This window comes from Lissotriton helveticus, chromosome 3_1 (assembly GCF_964261635.1).
Source record: "Lissotriton helveticus chromosome 3_1, aLisHel1.1, whole genome shotgun sequence".
Taxonomy (NCBI): Eukaryota; Metazoa; Chordata; class Amphibia; order Caudata; family Salamandridae; genus Lissotriton; species Lissotriton helveticus.
In genome coordinates this window covers 1,552,670,902-1,552,692,730 of record NC_136061.1, presented here as the reverse complement: position 1 = coordinate 1,552,692,730, position 21,829 = coordinate 1,552,670,902, and the positions used below count along the sequence as shown (strand labels likewise).

Below are 21,829 nucleotides of genomic sequence, written 5' to 3'. Positions count from 1 at the left end.
AAACGTGTAAAGGAGTTGTGAGCTCCAACTCAACTGAAACGCTTCGCCCAACGCTCCCTGCCTCGGAAACTGGAGACTGCAGAATGACAGGCAGTGCGCGTTCTCTAGAGTAGCAAACGGGTCCACCCGAGGAGTTCCCCACGTCGAGAAGATGTATCGAACTACCTCCAGATGAAGCCGCCACTCGTTGTCGGCGAACTGTCGATTGAGAATGTCCGCACACACGTTTAGCACCCCGTCAGATGATTTGCCATCAAGCAAATCCACTGGTCCTGAGCCCAGAACCAGAGCTGCAACGCCTCTCTTCAGAGACGATACGACCCTATTCCTTCCTGCTTGTTGACGTACCACATCGCGGCAGTGTTGTCCGTCAGGACTTGAACCGACTGACAGCGAAGGGAAGGGAGAAAGGCCTTGAGCGCCAAACTTATTGCCCGCAATTCCAGAAGGTTGATGTGAAGCAACCTTTCCTCTAGAGACCAAAGACCCTTGATCTCCTGTTCCCCCAGATGAGCACTCCCCCCTTGGGTAGAAGCATCAGTTATCACTGTGGCCACCGATGGAGGAAGATGGAAGGGCTTCCCTTGAGACAGATTGCCCTCCACGCTCCACCAAGACAGATCCGCTACAGCATCTCTGAAGATCCTTACAGACTCCCTGAGATGCAGGAAGCAAACAGACCGAGCAGGCGAAGGACCTTCAGATCTGGAACAACCGCTCCATTGTAAAACAGAGGAATCATTTACTGAATGTCGAGAATCCTTTGCTGAGGCAGGAAAGCTCGACGACACACAGTGGTATCCAGTACCGCCCCTATGAACAGGTTGCGTTGAGGGCACCAGGTGAGACTTGGGTGCATTTATCGAAAAACCCAATTTGCACAATAGCTGAGTTGTAACCTGCAGATGATGTCGCACCATCACTGGCGACTCTGCTTTTAATCGCCAATTGTCCAGGTAAGGGAAAAGAGGAATCCCTGACCTACTGAGATGGGCAGCCAACACTGCCATCACCTTGGTGAAGACTCGAGGTGCGCTAGTAAGACCAAACGGAAGGACCGCAAATTGGTAATGTTGCGACCGAACCGTAAAACGGAGATACTTCCTGTGCAACTTCAGGATTGGGATGTGAAAATACGCATCCTGTAAGTCGATGGACACCATCCAGTAATCTTGTTGCAGCGCCTGAAGAACCTGCGCTAGGGTGAGCATATTGAACCTCTCCTGCTTGAGAAACAGATTCAAGATTCTGAGGTCCAGGATAGGACGTAACCTGCCATCCTTCTTGGGGATCAGGAATTACCGGGAGTAGCAACCCTGACCCCTTTCCTGCTCCGGAACCACCTCTATTGCACCTTTCTGTAATAAGGTAAGAACCTCCTTCTGAAGGAGAAGCAAATGATCCTCCGTGCAAAACCCCTGGCAAGGAGGAAGGAATTCCCTTAAGGGAAGGGCATACCCATTCTCTACAAGATCTAAAACACAAAGGTCCGAAGTGATTAACTTCCAATCTTGTAGAATATGTGTAAGCCGGCCTCCCACTGGACCTATATGATCGAGGATGGCAGATCTAGGGCTGCTTTCCTGCATTACCAGGAGGGGTTGGGGAGGTAGAGGAGGAAGAGGGTTGACGCTCGGCTCCACAAAGGCAACCTCTGCCTTTACCCCGGTAGCTCTTATACAAGAGGTTTTGCTGCAGTTGCTGAGGCTGTCTGGACCCACGAAAGGAAGACTTCCCAAAGCCACGGTCTCCTTTATATCCATAGCCTCTTAATTGTGACTGCAGACCCAAAGGCCTTGCCGTTGCCTTACTGTCCATAAATCTCTGCACGGCAGAGTCCGCCTTTTCACCAAAAAGCTTGGAATCATCAAATGGCAAATCAATAAGAGCAGCCTGCATGTCGGGCGAGAACCCCAAAGATTTCAACAATGCGTGCCTCCTTGTAGCAACAGACAAGCCCATAACCCTGGCCACAGAATCCGCTGTATCCAGACCAGACTGGATAAACTGGTGAGCAGCCGCTTGAGCATCCACCAACACCTCACTCAGATTCCCCTTGTCCTCCTCAGATAACTTAGGGAGAAGCTGTTTCGCAGAGTCCATTAAAGCATGAATGTACCTGCCCAAGAGACAAGTGGCATTGGTAGACTTTAATGCCATACTGGCTGAAGAAAAGACCTTTTTCGCAGACTGCTCCAACTTCTTAGAATCCCTGTCTGCCGGAGCCTGCGTAAACGCCACTGATGACTGCTTTGAGCAAGAAGCCTGCACAACCAGACTTTCAGGAGACGGGTGAGAGGAAAGGAAAACGAGATCTCTAGGATCCGGTCTCTACCTTCTTGAGACTGACCTCGAAACTGCAGGACCCGAAAGAGCATTGCGCCACACATCAAGTATTGGCTCAGTAAGAGCATCATTAAATGGCAAAAGTGTCTCAACCGCCGAAGAAAGAGAATGAATCACTTCAGTGAGAAGATTAGGCTTATACTCCGCCACAGGAAGCTGCAAGTCCAAATGTTCTGCAGCCTTCCTAATAACTGTCTGATATGGCGCAATATCCTTAGAGGGAGAAGCCTTTTGAGAAACAAAGTCCCACTCTGGAGAAGTGTCAAGCCTAATTACTTCACACAAGTCTTCAAACACATTTTCTGTGTCATACACCTCTCCTTCCTCCCTCCCTCTCATCAGCCTGGTGCTGCTCCTCTTCCAATAACCTCTGCGCCTCTCTCCCCGATCGCATCTTCGGTTGCGGCGTCGACAGCTCCGGAAGCGGCGTCGAAGGTGGATCCATATCCGGCGCCGTTCGAATCCGAGAAGCATCACGGGATGGAGCCGGAGACTGACCATACGGCATTGACATTTTCGGAGCCGGAAAAGACCAGGACGACGTCGCTGGCATGAACGGCATAAAGGGGACCTGAGGATAATGGTGAGGCACACTCAAATTATATGCCAAAGGACCCATGGGACCCGAAGGTGCTCCAGAGTGGTACGATGCCCTGGTGAAAACACCATACATCGCATCTAAAAAATGCGAGGGATCAGAACTCGGCATCGGAAACTGAGGGTAAGAAGCCAGTTCCGGATTCAATCGAGGTACCTCTGCAGTCGGAGCCACAGGTGTAACATCTGGAGCCGAAGGAACCTCATCATCAGCCAGATTCGACTGAGAGAATCTCGGCGTCGTTGCCTGCTCTGGAGTCTCCTTATAGGAAGGAGAATGAGCCAGATTCCCTGAAGAGAAACTGAAGGTAGACAAAGTCCTTTTCTCGACATCGAGGAGGAGGAGAAGGCGACCTTGGCACCACAAACTTTGAAGATTGGCGTCGAGAAGCATGTCTCCTCTTCTTATGCTTCTTCTTGGATTCAGGCGACAAAGAACTAGACTTTGACCTTTTTCGACTCCTTTTTTTCTTTTCTTGCTTTAGCCATGTAAAGCTTTGCTTCTTGCTCCTTTAAAGCCTTCGGATTCATCTTCCTGCATGAAGAGCATCCCTCGACGTCATGGTCTGAAGATGAACACCAAAGACAATCCTCATGCGGGTCAATAATTGACATATGTTTACCGTATTCCCTGCAAGGTTTAAACCCCGACTTCCTCAGAGCAGACATGACAAAGAAAGGAAGAGATACAATCAAAAATACAAAGTATCCAAACTAAGTATGGAAAGTCCCAGAAAAAAACTTTCCCATCGACAGCGCGGAAAAAAGGGAACTGACGTAATCACGCAGACGAGGTCCTCTTATGGCTCCGGTGACGTCATGCGGAGCCACGTGCGGAGCCATTACGCTATTACGACTTCGTCGGCGCAGAAAACTAGGAAAACCTTTCGCGGAATGCTGGCGCAGGGGATATTCATAAGGTGAGGATTCACAAGGTGAGGAATCCACAGGCAGATGTATCCATCAGAAATAACCAATTACCCTAATTCCAAACTGAACAATATTGAAATGTACCGCTTACTATAACCCCTACCCACTTCCCCTTGTACTTACATACCTCAGTCAATGTAATAGCATTACCTGTAGTGGTAACTTTGATGTCCTGGCATCTATCTAATGGTACATAAATATTATGCATTTTCATTAGTGTATTTGCACCATCTCAATTATTCATCCTTTTGAACTAAGGCTCGTGAATCAAATCTGTGACGGCGCGATCTGCATAAGTGAAAATGTGGCTGTCGTGCACGAAAGACAATCAGACCTGCAGAAAACCTTGAGTGATGCACTCTCACACTCCTCCCGAAGAGGATGTAACGTAAATGAAGTAAATAGTGAAACTGGATTGCAGTGGAGGGGAAGGACAGAAGATTGTGCCCTCCAGGTTTGGTTTTAGACATTGACATCCCTGTTTAAACGCTCCATTCTCAGGCCAAGCATGGTACACACATGTTCTTTCTTTACTCAATTAGTTAGAATGCGTGTCAAAAACAACTAGAACATGAAAAGATGCTTTAACCACGAAAATGAGAGAATCAAAATAAGAAAGTGTCTCTACACAGTAGTACGCCTGTTGATAACAAACACATTGGATAGTGACGTCATGTACATGTGTTTAGATTATTTAGATAGTATCATGGAGCATAGAAGACATGAGGCAACTTAAGAGGAATACAAAATGGCGGACATGCGGGCCTACGGAACTGAGGCAATTTGTATTCCTGACTTAGATTATTGGACGAAGCTCCCAACTGCAGATAGCACGTACTTAAGGACACCATCGTGGGACAATGAGGATTGAACAGATGCAGCGAGGTAACTTACTGCACATCAGAGCAAGCTCAGAGAATGGCACACTGTGCAGTGCTTTTAAGTGTACAACTTTTGGACTGAGGTCAGCACAGAACGGAAGAGTTATGGTCCACGTTTCAATAAATAAAGACAAAATACAGCAAAGGCAGTCAAGGTATTTACTCACTTTCCCCTGTCCTTTTCTTTACTCAGCACAAGATATTTACCTGCACTTTGCTCGTTTTCAACCTGTTCTTGCCAGATGTGACACAACACAAACAGTAGTACATACCTGCTGCCTCGTCATCTCCTTCAACATAAACACACAGATAAATAAAAAACACACTCGCGAGCACACACAAAAAAAACAAAGGCAAACACACACCCAGAATCAATGCTGTTCTGGACATTTTCACCTATTCATCTAACTATACCTTTTCACCTTAAAAGGGTCTGCTATTTTGAAATACACTTTTCAGCAAATAAGTTTAACCGTTTCTAACGCAAACACAGACGTGCATTTCTATGAGCCCAAATACAAAAAAAAGAGATGCGCAATAGTGCCAACAGATTCCTAAAATAGAACAATTTCATTCATTGAGACTTCCAAAACCAATTAGTAACCACAGCACTTGTAAACCGGCTAGGTTTCAAATACTACCAGAAAAACCAAACATACTAGACACTTTGGGACTTCATCAAACTTCAAACAAAAACAACAAAAAAACACCACAACTAAAGGAAACAAATATCACCGGTTTGTCAAAAAATATTACTGGCTTGTCAAACCACTCACCTGGAATTCATGAGGCCGGAGTTTTCCTTCTCTTGCTCTGGCTGCCAAAGAAACAACGTCACTGCTAATGGAGGCCAGGCCCTTTATGTGTGCGTTGAAGACTATAGGAGTAATAAGGCCAGCTGGAGTGCTCACAGCAACGTTTACATCCACCACGTGGTTTCTGTGGGAAAACAAGGGGCACCAATAATCAATGTCTGGATTAACAACAAACGAGCTTCCTTCAACACAACTCTTTGTAAAAAGCTTCACAAAAGCTCACACGTACAGCTAGGCTGTAGTGGATAGTGGACGGTATGCACAACGAGGAGTTTACAAATTAAGGATGGGCATGGCATACATTTAAGCAAGGTCCAAAATGTAGACAAGCATTTGCAATGCAATCAGTCTCGCCTTTGGGACCTTATATGTATATAGCTATGAAGCACATTAGCCTGGGTGCTGAATGCTGAAACATCTACTGTTCTTTGACATGGAGGGAAAGTAAGCACCAAACTGCGTGACAGGCCAGGTATGAGAACACATGGAGAGAAATATTATTGTCTATGGGTGCTCGGGGAAGACCATTTCTATGGACTGGAATCTAGAGAATGCTTAAATGATTCTGGTATTTTACTGACCTCTGCTGGTCGTTTTTTATCAAGTAAGTTAAATGGAGGCAGTTGAACAAAAAAATTAAAAAACAAAGTTGCAAAGTTGATCAATACAGGAAATTGAATATAAAAGGATAGTAGGAAAGTGAATGCATGCACTTACTGCCTAATGACAGTATCCATCCAGGAAGAGTTTGCTTCAGGAACCTTTAAACACGACAACGCAGAGGCCTTGATAATGAAGTCATTGATGGAGAGCTTAATGTTGTCCTTTTTCACCACCTGTGCCAGGGCGATAAAACATTTTTCCAGTAAGTTCAAAGATTCATTATGTACCCATTTACAGTTTACTTCTTGAAATAGTGACATCAACGACAGCATTATGCCCACATTACTAAACACTCAACAGTTAACTAGGCCCCACACACCAGAAATGTTACAAAGACAACACATTAGCGGCTAGGATGGGGTGCCTCTAAAGGCAGAACAGCTTCAGCACTGTGCATCCAACATTAGCTGCACATTAAGACACAAGTAATGCAAAAACTTTTTGGGAGACTTCGACAACAACACGAAATTGAAGCATTTATTTTAATCTTTTTTATACAAGTTGAGGCCACCCACCCATTATCACTAGTCCAATCATCTGTGGAGACGGGCATTAATTACAAAGGTAAATTTTGCTGTAAACTTATGTTTGACAAATTTGCTTTTCTGCAGTTTTTACTTTGCGCAAATTTGGCCCAAATGCATTACAACACTTCACATGAGCACCAGATTACATTACAGATTTGACAGTGAACACAGGACAATTAAATGGTTTGCCCACAATAAAATTCTATTGCGTGGGGGGGGGGGGTAGGGGGGGGGGTGAGAAAACTCCTGGCACTCCAGTGCCAAAGTCAGCAGCTCTGGATGTTACTCCACATTTACACAACGTACTACTGCCAGGATCTCTAGCCAGTGTAAGCACATGTGCAGAGATCGCCACCACGAGTTACGAGTTCTGTAAATCCCACTCAAGTTGTGGGTACCTTGGTGTTCCAAGGCATGGTCAGTCGTGGCAAGGTGCAAATGCTTACAGGTGTGGCTGGCTGTCTACATTCACACACTCCAATCCTTCCCCTGTCCACCCCAGCGACAGTGTGACTTTTACTCCAGGCAAGGCTGGGCATAAATTGCTTCACACCTTGGAAGAGAAATGAATCAACATAAGATTTACTGGGGGTAGTGGGGTATTGCTTTCTCTATGTGGATAATTGTTTCCATGTACAAAGACAGATTAACATGTTATGTTTGGACAAGGTTTGCTATTAACCGTATGCTTATTTTTTCTGCTATGGAATAAGTCCAACAACAGGCATGTGATATCACTAATGTCACATGACCTTTCCAGGAAAGTACTCAGAAACCTAATGCCTGGGCCAGCTTTCCATACAGGCTCCTGCAGAGGACCGTGAATAGCAGAAAGTAGTACATTTACACTTGCACTCAGATTTAAATCTGCAAGTCTAGATTTCGTATCTCCTTATCAAATGAGTTCATAGCTTCTCGTCCACTATCTGAATCTTAATTTACAAATACTTACCCCAAATAAACACTCCCTTCTCAGGATTAAGTAAAGGTTCTAGGCTGGTTATTATCTTACCTGACAAAATTGCCTCATTTTGTAAAAAGCACTGGCAAAGAAAATAGGCTTGGGACTGACAAGCTGATGCAATTGTTACTTTTTTATTGTAAGCATATGGTTAAAAAAAAAATGCCACCGCCTTTAAATGCTGGCCATATGCTTGAAATAATTTTTTTTTTTAAGTAAAAACAACCACTGCATATAATTTTAATAGAACAATTTGATGCATCCTACTAGGAGGGTGTACTTAAAACAGGTAAACTTAAAAAAAAAAAACAGATTTTAATTGATTACAAAACGAGACCAGGTCTCTAATTCAACAAGAAATGGTTATTCAATTGCATATGTGTTAATCCAGTCATCTGATAGTCAGGGCTACCTCCCCTCCGGTTGGGCCTGCAATGGAAAAGTACAAGCCCAACAATTTATGTGCATCATGCACAGTGGAAAGCACTTTCAATCGTGGGTGCACTTCGAGCCACACCCAGGTAGAGGTCCCCCGAGGTATGTGGTGCAAATCATAAAAGGTCACACACCCCTGTGCGTGCCATGTCTGTGGCCTTATCAGGAAGGAATCTATCATTATCGTAGGAGATGCAGCGTTCAGATGGTGTGGGATAGTGTCCTATGCTGATTTGTGTTGTCTAGCACTTTAGACACCCCTCCATTGTCTCATACTAAGGAAAATTACATGGCTTCAGAGCCGAATCCCACATAGAGAGCAGGTGTGCTACTTACAGTATCAGGGGGTGTTCAGTGCCTCCTCAAGGGAGGAGGACTCTGGGTGCTTCAGCTCCTCCACCAATGCCTCCAACACCCTGGCAGCCTCCAAGGATCTTCGGCCTCTTCTCGACTCCCTCGGGCGCACAGCCCCCTCTCAATCCGCCCAGCGTATGACCTCTTTTTTCCACCCCTCTACAGAAGGCCCCCTCTAGGATTTCCAGCATCTGGCAATCTCTCTCTTGGTCAGTAGGAGTGCCAGGTCCTGGAATCTGCTGGTCACTTAGTCTTGTATGTGTGTGGGAACCAATGTAGTAAACAATGACACTGCGTACAGTGAACCTCCCTCTCAGTCACCTCAGCTAAGGTATCGGTCACTGACCCCCCCCCCCAAAAAAAGCTTCCCAGCTCCGGGCAACTCCAGAACATATGAAGGAATTCGGCCCCTACCTCCTCACAACGGGGGGCATTTAGTAGTGTCTGTCATGAAATAGCGGTTTATCCCGTCCAGGTGTGAGATCCTGCGGAGTACATAAAAGATGATCAGTTGAAGCTGGGCATTCCTAGATACTCTGGGGAAGCAGTCAACTAAGTCATCCCACATTTTTTCTTCTATGGGGACACCCAGACCTCCCAGCCATCGTAATTGTAAATTATCAAGTGTGGGTAATGACTCGCCCCGAAGCCAGCGGTAGTAGCAAGTGACTGTCTTATTTGTGCTTGAGGAAGCTACTAGATATTGACACCCTCCCGAGAGTGAAGGTTCTGAAAGCCCTGTCCCCCAGTGTTTGTGAATCGCTGCGGAGAGGGCCCTATATAACAGAAAGTGTCCCCGTGGCAAATCAGGACACTCTCTGAAGTCTTCGAATGATAGCAAAGAGCCTTCTTCATAAAAAGTGCTCCAATCGCCGTTGCTCAAGCCGCCATCCATTCCCTCTGCCCTTGCCAATTCCCACCATGTGGAAGTCCCAGATGAAATTCCAACGGAATTTCTAGAGTGGATGTTCGCCTAATTTACGGCTTCTGTAAGCTCTTGAACAAACACTTTGAGTACTCTAAATTCAGAACTGTCTTCCACCACCGGGGCAGGAAGTTGCAATGCGATACGGGATAGCAGACAGAGGGATCCAAGTGCTCCGTCCTGCGGACCCTACCGGCCACCCACTGCACGAGCCACTGCAACTGTGCAGCTATGTATTAACTCTCGGAAACAGGAAGTGCCAGGCCACTCGCTGCCTTAGGTCTCTGAAGGGCGGTCAGTGCTATCCTGCGCCTACCAGATCCCCAGATAAAGCCTGTTATCAATGTTTGTAAGGTATGGAATACAACCGCCGTGATCCAAAAAGGTAGAACTACAAGGAAGTATAGCAACCTTGGCAAGGTCACCATTTTTAATAGGGCAATTCTGCCAATCACCGAGAGAGGAAGGGTAGCCCGAAACCCCATATTCGCCTTCACACCTTGGAGAGCCTTCCAGACATTGCCCTCCGGGATCATGGTAGATTTTGACCCCCAGGTACGGGAGGCATCTGGATTCCCACAACACTTCACCCGCTACAGCCTATCTCTACCCGCTGCAGTAGGAAACAGGCACGATTTTCTCCAGTTAACTCGTAGGCCCGAGACACTCCAGAGGTTTGCAAGGAGCTCTTGTCCCTTCAAAATCCTCCCTTAAGGTACGGAGGAAAAGTAAAAAGTCATCGGCATATAGTGCAATATGGTGTTGCCTGCCCATGACTTCCAGACCCTGGTAGGGGATCCCAGTTCTGGCTTGGCAGGCCAAAGACTCCATAGTCAGGGCAAACAGTAGGGGTGATAAGGGACAACCTTGACTTGTACCTATACCCACATGGGTAACTGTCCAAGATTGTTCCCCTCCGTCTGTACTTGAGCCTGAGACTCTGAGTATAGTAAGGCAGTCCATTCCACAAAGCTAGAACCCAGTAAGAATCTTCGCATCACTCTAAAAAGAAGGGCCATTCCAGGCTATCAAAGGCCTTTTCTATATCCACCGCAAAGATTGCAGCCTCTTCCTTACAATATTAATCTGCTTCCAACAACCGCAAAAGTCTCTGAATATTAAGGGCGTATTGAGGCCTGGTATAACACCTGCTTGTTCCAGATGAATGAGAGTCAGAATTTTGCTAAGGATCTTATCATCCAGATTGAGCATCAATAGTGGTCTGTAGGCTGTTTTATCAAAAGCCGGCTTCCCGGGTTTTAACAATGGCACAACCAGAGCTTCCCTCATGGACGTAGGGAGTCTGCCCTCTTGTTTCGCTAAATTATAGAGTTCCATCAGCCGGGGTCCGAGCTCTTCAACATACATAGAGAAAAATTTGACTGGTAAGCCGTCGGTTCCGGGCGTTCTATTTCTAGCCATTGGTTTAATGGCGGCCCTGACTTCAAGTAGTTCTATATCTCCTACCGGGGAATCTGCCTCCACATCGGATACGGTCGCTGCAGGATTAGCCAACCATGCTAGGAGTGCCCCCGTACGGTCTCTCTCTGCAAGTGCTTGTATCATATAATTCCTATAGTCAAAGCATCACAGTGTTTGAACCTGCTCTGCCACTTTTTCTTTATCTTCCAGTAACATATCCTGCAGTTCCCGATGTTCCGGTCAAATTTTTTTTTTTACATCCCTCAATTTTTGTTCTGTGGCTAAGGTATTCCGTTGAGGGGTCCAGCGAATTTCCACTGCTTCGGAGATACACCTACCCCTAATCACTACTTTGAAGGAATTGCATACTACAAGTTGGCTCAATGCCATACCTTTGTTCTCCTCAAAATATTGCTCTATGGCTATTCGCAGCTCGGACTGAAAACCAGGACAATCCAGGGTTTCCGGTTTTAGTCGCCAAGTGGGGAAACAGTCTAGTTTGCGTCCAACTGAATCCCAAGAAGAGGGGGTTATGATCAGAGATTGTTCTAGCCAAGTACTCACTAGTTATAAGGTCGTGCACAACAGGTGTACAAAGGATAGCATCTAATCGGACATGTAGATAATGTAGGTGTGAAAAAAAAAAGAATAGTCTATTTTTTCTGCATGAAATGTTCCCCACGAGTCAATGAGCCCCCATTGGAACTGTCAGTCCCGCAATGCTTCAGTTACTCTGACGGTTGGGCACTCCCTCAAAGGTGGGTGGGGGCGGTCTAAATCGATGTCTGCTACACAATTGTAATCTCCTGACAGGATTACCGATCCCACTAGATATGGTGCCAATGTTCTGGAAGGGTTGCTAGGAATAAGATTTGATCCACATTTATGCCATAGACACTCCCAACTGTAACATCCCAACCATCCAATTTACCACTTACCACTACGTAATGTTCCTCAGGATCGACCAGGTGGCCAGTACACTGAAAAGGAACCCCTGGGTTTAATCCACACCAACACTCCTCTGGCAAAGGCTGTGTAGTCTATATAGAAGGCTTGACCGCGCCACCTACGCTGTAGAGCTGCCCCCTCTTTGGCAGTTATAAGTGTTTCCAGCAGCACAGCAATGTGGACCCCACTTTTAGCAAGATATGCATATACTTTATGTTGTTTAATCATGGAGTTCATCCCCCAAACATTCCATGCGAGACATTTAAATTCTACGGTGGGCGCCGTGTATCCCCACTCCCTGTGGTCACTCAGTCTACTCCTGTATGTCCCTTGCGGTATGTCTATATTGTACTCTACTCGCCAGGCACGCCCAAGCCCCAACCGAAAAAAAAACCAAATAGTAAAAACCCCAACTCCCTCTCCCCAGGACAGGTAATAGTCCAAGCTCCATCCAAACACGATACCAACAGGTAGCTATTCGAGGGACTACCCATTAAACTGCAACAGGGGGTGAAAGAAAGTGGCCAGTGATCACGCAGAGCATCCCAGCCCGGTTTTTCCCCATCCAGAGCCAGGTGAGAATAGGGTCAGCCCCCCACCCCGCTTAAGCAAGAGGAGAGCAGGTCGAAAGCGAAAAACATACATACTGTGCCAGAGGACCAAGTCAATCATCTGAGCTGGTCAATGTTATTTATACACCACTCTCAAAAAGATTTATCTGCAGTTTTAGGGGAAATTGTAGGTAGGTCAGTGTATGTGTCCTCCGCAGAGCTAGCAACCTGGTATCCTTCTGAGGTCCAGTCGCCTTGTTCACTGAGAGAAGATCAGGGGCTCATGCCGGTGTTGCTGATTTTCGTTACTGCCCTGATTACATTGTGACGTTAGTCACAGGCCTCCTCCAGCGACGGTGCTCTTCTCTGATCTGTGCCTGCTTTTTTTCCTGTGAACAGTGAAGAATCCCCATTCAGCATTCGGACTTGATTCAATCCAGATCCAGACTTCTAGTGGGGTCTGGAAGAGCTGGACACTAGAAGGTGTGCCCACTCGGAGACTAGCTGGAAATATCATGGCATAAGGAACGTTCAGTTGGCAGAGGCATCTTTTGACAGCAAGGAAGGTGGACCGTGGTCTCTGTACTTCCCGGGTGACGTCTAGGAATATCATAATTCTGCTGTTGTCGATCTGTAGGTCACCCCTCAGCCGGCTTGTGCCAGTATGTGATCACAGTCCCTAAACTGGAGGAGTCTAGCCACTATCAGGCACGGAGGGCTCTAGACTTAGGTGGGCATGCTGGAACTCTGTGTGTCCTCTCCAGGGCATAAAGCAAGGAAAGCCCATCAGTGCTACCTCTGTACGCAACCAGGCTTCCAGGTAGGCCACCATATTGGTCCGCTTTGTGGGCTCAAGGACACCAATGACTCAAATATTGTTCCTGTGGGATCTATTTTCACTGTCCTTTGCCTTCATTTCCAGGGTCTTACCTCTGCTTTCCATAATGGCCAGTGAGTGCTGCAGTGCTGCAATCTCTGGGGGTATGTCAGTCAGCGTGCGCTCAGTGGATGTAACCCTCTGCTAATCGGCGATGATCATCTTTAAGTAGATTCAGATCCATACCTGTGGTGTCTATCCTTGCCTCCAGCACTTTACGAGATGCAGTAATAGCCTGCATAATGTCACAGAGCTTTGGCTTGACTTGTGGGGACTTCTGAGTGGGTAATCCGGCCTCCTCTTCCTCATCTGTATGCGCATATATAGAGTCCGGGCCAGGGGCACTCTGTCCACGTTTCCTGTATACCTTCCCCATGGTTAATAAGGAGCAGTGCAAGGAGACTGCTAGACTCCTCCTGTTACCTGGTGCTCTAGAAGAATCAGTATCCCCTAAGGAAAGGCCAACCTCTCAAGGATAGGCAGTAGGGATTCCCGTTGACCTCACCGATTCCCTTATCAGCCGTGTATTTGTCCACTTGGCAGCCAGGGCACAGTGTTGAGGGCCTATAAGTCCTCGCCTTTAGGAGTTTCTCGTAACTCTCTGCGCGTTCTGGGGGTCAGAGTCATCAACTTCTAGATTCTCAGGCGAGAGAGGTGGGGGCAGCAAGCATGCTCCCACATTCAGCTACCACAGCTTGATGTTCTCAATCCCTGCCTCAGGACCCAAATGCAACTGAGGTGTGGCGGCCCCTAGCCTGCAGCGCAGCGGAAAAAAGGCACACTCTTATTAGTTTAAACATGCATTGAATTACTATAAAACTTAAGAAATAGTTTGAACATGCAAAGATGACTAAACAAAGAAAAAAGGAAAAGAATGAAAAGGGAAGGACATTGGCAAAACAAACCACTGGCCCCGCCAGCCATAGCAATGAGAGCTTCTCTTTTTAGGCAGCTGTGCAAAGGTGCTCAGGAAAAAATTGTTGTCACTCAATGGCTGAAACAAAATGTGAATGCAGTTGTACAGACCAATTGATGAACATGGGTGTGTTGGCTGTTGGGTGGTAGTACGCGTGGCTGTGACCGACAATCGGAATACATCGAGGACGACACCCGAACACATCAGGAGATCACCTAGCGCGTAGCATCCAGGTCCGAACACGCTAGCAGTCACATATCCAAGCAGACCAAGCGGTAACGCATAGAAGAAGTCTCAGACCAGTTTTAGGTTCAAAATTATCTATAGCAGAAATGCAGACCCATGAAATAGAATGAGGCAACAGTTGTGGTGGATCCGACAGGCGATCTAAAGTAGATAATGTAAACCACCCTCTCTGAACCCAGCAAACACACAGGAAGCTACCCTGGCTTTGCAGCAAACAAGACTGATAGACGGAGACATACAGCACAAAATAAGCATTAGACAAGACACACAGATTTGGGTCCTCGGCCTCCGCACAGAAGTAAACAAAATACATCTATTAGAAGCCGTTTGCTCCTATAATCAAGCCACGCTAACTATAGTAAAGAACAAGGCAGATTTCCTGAGGAAGGCGACGGCCGAAACGCGTTGAAGGAATTAATTCTGCGTTTACATTAAGTTTCTTATAATGATTATGTGGTGATTTTTAAGAAAAGCGATTATTTATATGATAATTTCTTAATGTTTTTGTATATGACAATGTCCTTGGTAAACAAAAAAAGTAGATATATATGTGCAAAAGTATAATAAGGGAAAAAAAACGTAAAAAAACAGGAACAGATAATATTCTTAAATAAAACAAAAAAATGATATGAACTACAATTATATGAGTGAAGAATGATTTATTGTAAAACACATGTCTAAATTACTCTCAGATTAATAATACACTAAACCCGGTGTGCACTTTCCTTTCTAAAAAACAAATTTACCTTGCCAGGGTTCATCCTATTAGGCAGGGGCCCCATTTTTTCCAAATAAAAAGTACGCGTGGCTGTGTACATTACATGTTTATCAGTGATTTTTATTACATGATGACTTAAGGGGTCTCTACGCTAGACTTAAAAATGGATTCCTTCAGACTCTTAATGCTATCCTTAACTTGTGGGTTCCACTCAATTTCTCTGTCCTTTCCTACACACAGAATCACTGTGCAGGAAGCTGGCTCTCTATATAGTGCATGGATGGAGCACATTTTTAATAATCATAATACATGGCACGTTTACTGGTTAAAGACACAAAAAGCTGAAAGTGCCCTTTGCACAACCTAGACACAGTGACACATGAAACTGAGACAAGTGTAGTAGAAGCACAGTAAAAGCGTGCTATAACACCTGGAGAAAATATTTACATGGCAACTGTTACCAATGGGGTTGTAACTTTGTTTAACACCTAGTACTTATTCATCTCTCTCCCCATGTTTGTTGTGAAGGATGTGCTAATTGATAGATGTATGGAGAAGGGGAGGCTGTGCGCGCATGTTTACATGCAGAGAAGACTACAACCCCAATAATTACCAAGAGTAAGGATGTATTTCAGTAGAAAGAAAAATGCTGTGCCAGAGTGTGCATGTATGGTGATTGGAGGGCTGTGCCCCGGTGTTTAAATAAAAAAAAAGACAATTGTTTTACTGTATCCATAGACAGAGAAAAATATGTCAATGCGTGCAAGAGAACTGATGTAAGGATTTTACTAATGATTAAATGAGCGACCGTCTACCATTATACACAGTGGAATACTTTGGTTTTGGAGAATATAATCTGTGTATTCTGTATTGTACGCTGATGTCTAGCTGACAATTTGTTGAAGCTGAAAAACCTGGGAATGTTCGCTGACAGTTCCCCTAAAAACACCAATAAAACAATGTCTGCGTCCGGCGATTTCACAGTTCAAGGAGAGATGCCCCATGTTGGAGAGATGCCCCATGTAGGAAACTGGCTCTTTCTGAGGGTTACCCTGTGTTTTACACCTTTTGCTGAACCCTACATATTAGCTGGCTGTAGAACTCTTTGCACCATACCCCTGCTAACCAGTGATTAAGTGCCTATACTTCCCCTTTCAACATGGTGAATTGGCATACCCATATACTGGCATATTTCACTTTTCTAGAAGTCTCTAGTATAAAAGATACAAAGTGTAACCAGGACCTAAAAATGTAATCTCATTAGTGGACTGCAGCATCCATTGTGCCACCCACTACAGAGACAGTGCAAACAAGACTTCCGGCCTTCCATTTGTAGTCTTGCTGTGTAGGAAGCTGGATTTTAGTGTAGTGAACCAAAACAAGGTACACTATGTAGAAAGTCCAGATGACCCTTATTGGCTAACACTACTTAAATTAATAATCCCAAATGCTTACTTTGTGGTAGTATGGGCAAGCAGTTTAGCTTTATCAGAGGGTAGTTTTAAGCATTTGCTGAACACAGTCAATAAATGGAAAACACACTCAAGAGTAACTCGAGACCAATGTAGAAAAATAAAATTTCTATTTAATTTAGGCACCAAGATCATCAGATTTGGGTAAGTACTTTCTTTAGTCATTATCAAAGTTTACAGTAAAAACAGTAGAAAAGGACAGCCGTCAGATTTGAGTCACGAGCCTTGAATGTAGTAATGTTGTCCTATGGGAGAACATTCACTGCACAGACACACTCACAGATGTCTTACAGGACTGTTCTTTTGGACTTCAGGTAAGAAGGGGCAAAGGTCCAAGAAAGCATCAAGAGTTAATGTTTACCTGCACTGGGGTGTCCGGGTGCAGAGACGATTTACACAGTGGTAGTCTTGAATGTTAAAGTCAATGGGAAAAGTACCTGTAAGAAAGAGGCTGCAAGGGAGGACTGGGGGACCAGTCCGGCAAAACCCAAGGGAGGGTTCAGCTCTTGAGGGTCTGAGGACCACAAAGACACTGTCAGTTTACGTGAGCCCAGGTTGGGGAATTTTGTCCGGCAGGTCGGGGAGTTAGAGGCTCTCACGGTTCTCAGTGGTCTTGAAGAAGAAGAAATAGAAATATAGCGGGCCACTCTCGGTGTGGAGCTGGTTTTCTCAGAGTTCCTCAATATGCAGGTAAGGTTTGGTGGCGGAGGTGTTCTAACTGAACATAAACAAGAATGGAGCTTGCAACTGGTTCCGCTACCGTTGCTGCAGGGTGGCTCCTGGGGTCTTGGTCTCTCCAAACTTGGCAAGGGGAAGGATCTGACCTCCTCAAGCACAAAGACCTCTTGCTAGGGTGCTGCTCCCTAGGTGGGCCAAAGGGTTGACAGAATGGTGTACCGGGCAACTGCAGTTGGTGCCTGCTGGTGCAAGGGAGTGGCTCCTCGCCTCAAAGGGAGATGTTGTTAAGTCGAGGAAGTGGCAGGCAGACTTCCAAGGATGTGGGGAGGCTGTTCCACTTCTGGACAAGTCGATGTCTGTGATTGTTGCAAGAGCAGCAGTCAGGCAGGGTTTTGCGCCAAAGTTGATGCTGGTCTACAGTTCTCACGTCTTTAGCTTGCTCTTTGTCTTTCTTTCAGACTGAAATCTGTTTTCCTGGTGACAGATGGCCAATAAATACTCAATTTAGGGGTGTTAAGGGGAGTGGTAAGGTAGCTAAGGGGCTCCTATTCCCTGGGGTCACAACACCCCTTATGTGACCACTTCCTGTTGGTGGTGGGCATAACCTCGTCGCAGACTTCCTAATTTCTCCACAACCAGGATGGTGAAATCCTTCTTTTCGTATCCACTTCAGGTAGCCCACCTTAGGGGTGTGACTAGTCTGACAGTGTAACACAACTCTTGGCAGTTTAATTTCCTTGCTGTCCTGGTGCCAAATGGGCCTCAGGGCAGGGTTTGGCATCTCCCAGGTCTGGGGGAAGCCAGGGTCGCATTTCAAAGGTGGCAGGGGCTTTGAAGCCCCTGGCCTTAATATGCTAAATCACTAGCTATCCTTCTGGAAGATGTGTGAACACCTTCCTCCGTAGCAGGCATTGTTCATGGCCTCGAGAGCGTGGGCCGTCTCCTGCAGGGGATCAGAAATTGGTCTGTGGTGACAGACAGAATGATACCAGTCAGCAGGCAGACTAGATACTGGTAGGGTTTTCAGGGGACACACTCTAAGGTGCCATCTGGGTGCATGTCATAATAAGTCTAGTACTGGCAAAGGTACAGATTTATTAAGACAAGGGTTTCAGTAAAGCCAACATGTAGCTGGGGAACGGACCAGTGCCCAGTACATATACTTAAGATGGTTTCCCTTTTCATCTGTACCATCTAGTAATAGGATCAAACAGCACAGGGGCATAGCTGCTCATGCAGATATGCCCTCACATGTAATATAATACACCCTACCTTAGGGCTACAAGGTCTGCTGTAGCAGTAACTTACATATATTATAAGCAGTGAATTTGGCATAGCACACAGTATGTGCGCCATGTGTTTTCAAACATGGTGTTCACCAGGTCACGCAGTCTGCAATGGCAGCCTGCATGCAATTTGTTTGGGGGTCCCTTAGGGAGCCATAATACATGCTGCAGCCCTTAGAGACCCTCTTTAGTACCCATGCCCTGAGTTCCAGGGGTACCATTTATGAGGGACTTACAGAGGTGCTAAAGTGTGTGGCAACTGTGTGTAAATTAGACAGTTTCTTTGTTTTAGGGAAAGACTGGCACTGGAGCCTGGTTAACAGGCTTCAATTGGTCTGTTAAAAATGCTGCGAAAATTTCGTCCTCTGCTCCCTTTAGTCCACAGGAAGCTGACGGTACAGGCTTTGATTTGCTCCAGGATTGATTACTCAAATGTCCTCTACCTGGGTTTACCGGACTACCTCCTGCACCAACTTCAGGTAGTTCAAAACTCCGCAGCAAGGGCGATCTTTGGCCTACCTCGACAAGCTCGGGCTTCAGAGCTGCTTTCTTCCCTTCATTGGCTCCCAGTTAAGAAGCGTATTACTTTCAAGGCTCTCACTTTAGCCCACAAGGCACTCCATTTGGTTGGGGCCTCGTACATTCAGAAACGGCTTCTTTTCTATAAACCCACCAGATCTCTCCGATCTGAATGTCTTGGCCTGGCAATGGTTCCTCCCATTAGAAGGGTCAGGATAGGTGGTCGTTCCTTTACACATCTTGCCCCAAAACTATGGAATTCCTTGCCTGTGGATCTGCGCCGTACTTCTAATCTGCTTGCCTTCAGAAAGGCCCTGAAAACATGGCTTTACAAGCAGTAACTTGTTATGTTTGTGTTTTCTTCCATCTTCTTTCTCAGTTTGGGGTCAGAAAGCACCGGGACACTCCCTGGAGTAGCCGTGCGCTATATAAGCAACCCCAATAACATAACATAACATAACATAACATAACAATGCACTGTCCGTGTTGAAAACCAGCACCTAGTAGATCTAATGGGGGCAAAAAGTGGGATGACAACTGCAACAAAATTCCAGTTTCCTACACTCTTAGAGCTGGAAATTGCTAATTGGACCTAACCAAATAACCCCTTTTGAAAGTTCAAAACCTGCCTTTTAAATTTATATTAGTCATCCCCATGTAGGGTGCCTGGTACTTAGAATTAGGACCTGTAGGAATCTAAAGTTAAACATGTCTTTACAGTGAAAAAATCCCCAAAACCTATATTCAATGTAGCAAGTCTCGCTGTTCTATAGGGAAAATACTGGGTTACAATAAATTCAATTAATAATGCTAATTTGTGATAAGCAACAGCTAGAAAAATAATTAATCAACTGTTTTAATAGTTATGAAAAATGTAATTCAACAGTGGCGTCTGATGCTTGACAAATATTAAGAAAAACATACTTTTTAGAATGTTATCTTTTTCCCGGCTAAAGCTTCTGGAAGCCCATTTGTATCTTTTCTCCTACTTCTACCAGCTAGAAATTAGCACTTGAATAGGTGTGAATGGCTGTGAAATGCCCTCAGAGCAAACAGCTGGCTGACCTGAATGGGAAGTGATGACCCCTTTGAACCTGACAGAATATGCAGGGTTGGGTTGTGAGCATCCTTTTGATGATACAGTGTCAAACCCAGCTAGAGTGTTGAATTCTACTTCACAGGTCTGCAGTGGTTTTACATGTAACACTTCACTGTCTGGTTGCTGGGAATCCCTGCTTTGTTCTACCAGACTTCTGTCTGGGTTTCTTTTATTTAGGAGGAGGTGGGGGTTAAGGGGGGCAGGGGTGTCCGTGACTGCTTCCAACTGGATTGTAGCGTTAGATGTGGGAGTACACTAGGATTACCATAAAACACTTCCCACTCACCGTGCCCAAGTTTAGTGTGACCAAAATCTCCACCATAATGAAAAAGCCCGAAGTGGGCAGAGGTGGCCCGCGAACCTTTACCCCATAGGTTAGAGCGTGCCCAAGAGTCAATCCCGCCCACTAGTTCATGCTTGGCATAAATCAACACTCTTGAACCTGTGGAAGATCAGAAGAGGATTGAAACTACGTCTGCAACTGATTTGAGCCCTGAAAGCAGGGAACCTGCACTCGCTTATACCTGTGACACAGAAGTGGAGTTCAAGGATCAAAGGTCCACTGACTGCTTGTTAAAGCTACATGGACAACAAGCCACAAGAGGCATATTCCTGCAACAGCCCAACTGACCAGTGGGATTGGACCTGGACTGAAGCCTGCTGTTTGGCTTCTGTGTGGCACCCTGTGACTCCCCAAGTACGTTCCCATGAGGTCTTTGAAGACTTTAGCAGTTTAGGACTTGAAGAGAAAAATAGGAAGGTATAATCTTTGTCCTGGACGTACCTGGCTGGTTTATCCAACCCACACTCCATCGCAGTCAGCACTGAATTTTGCCTAGGACCCGTTCTACTGTGACCATTAACTATCATTGGGACTTTATGCATCTTGGCATTATCCCTATATAAACTTTTTTTTATCTCTAGTTCCCTTTGTTACATTTTTGTCATTTAGTGTTTTGTTTATTAAATGTTACTATATTTTTCTAATCTGGTTTGGGATTTTTATTGTTTTGCATGTCTTTTATTTCTTTGGTACTGAAGACATACATTACACATTGCCCTAAGGTAAACCAGTTTTCTCTGTGCCACGGCTATCAGGGGGGTGGGTTCAGTTTAATTTAGTGACTGATAGAAAAGGTATCAACTTCTAACTATCTAGGCCTTTTGATTGATACCAATGGGTCCTGGGAAAGTTTAATTAGCCAGAGATCGCAAAAGGAGGTGGTAGCTGGTGAAGCAATCTTGAGGTTTGCAAAAAAAAAAAAAAAACTCTGGCACAAACGGATCAAGGAGATGATTCAACTGTATAAAAATAAGTGCCTATCTCTTGGCTCCTATGGGGCTGGGGTGTGAGGTTATACAGTTCCAAGATAGTTACAGACAGTAGAAAATAAGTTTTATGAAAACTTTTAGCATTACCTAAATCTACCCCAAATGTCATTCATCACACATTCAGAATTAAGGATGGATTCGTGGAAGATTTCATCGCTATACCCCCTTTATTATTATGGAGCGCACATCGGGCCGGCTTTGGTTGGTTTTTTTTTATAACTTAGGTCTGAGTGCCCTCTTCAATTCTCCAGAAGGCATAGGCCCTCAGACAAAAGGAAGGGTTAAAGAGATTTTGTTTATTATACAGAAGAGATCAGAATTGCAAAGTCTC

At 45.5% G+C, this 21,829-nt stretch overlaps 1 protein-coding gene across 1 annotated transcript in view; it reads right to left on the bottom strand.

Moving 5' to 3' along the window:
* The window catches only part of DLAT (dihydrolipoamide S-acetyltransferase), a 236,143-nt gene that overhangs the window by 33,772 nt on the left and 180,542 nt on the right, over positions 1-21,829 (bottom strand). The window contains exons 11-12 of the mRNA XM_078682302.1: positions 6,287-6,405; positions 5,531-5,693 (exon numbers count right to left, since the gene is read on the bottom strand). Coding sequence (XP_078538428.1) covers positions 5,531-5,693; positions 6,287-6,405 — 282 coding nt within the window. The remainder of the gene's footprint in view (positions 1-5,530; positions 5,694-6,286; positions 6,406-21,829) is intronic.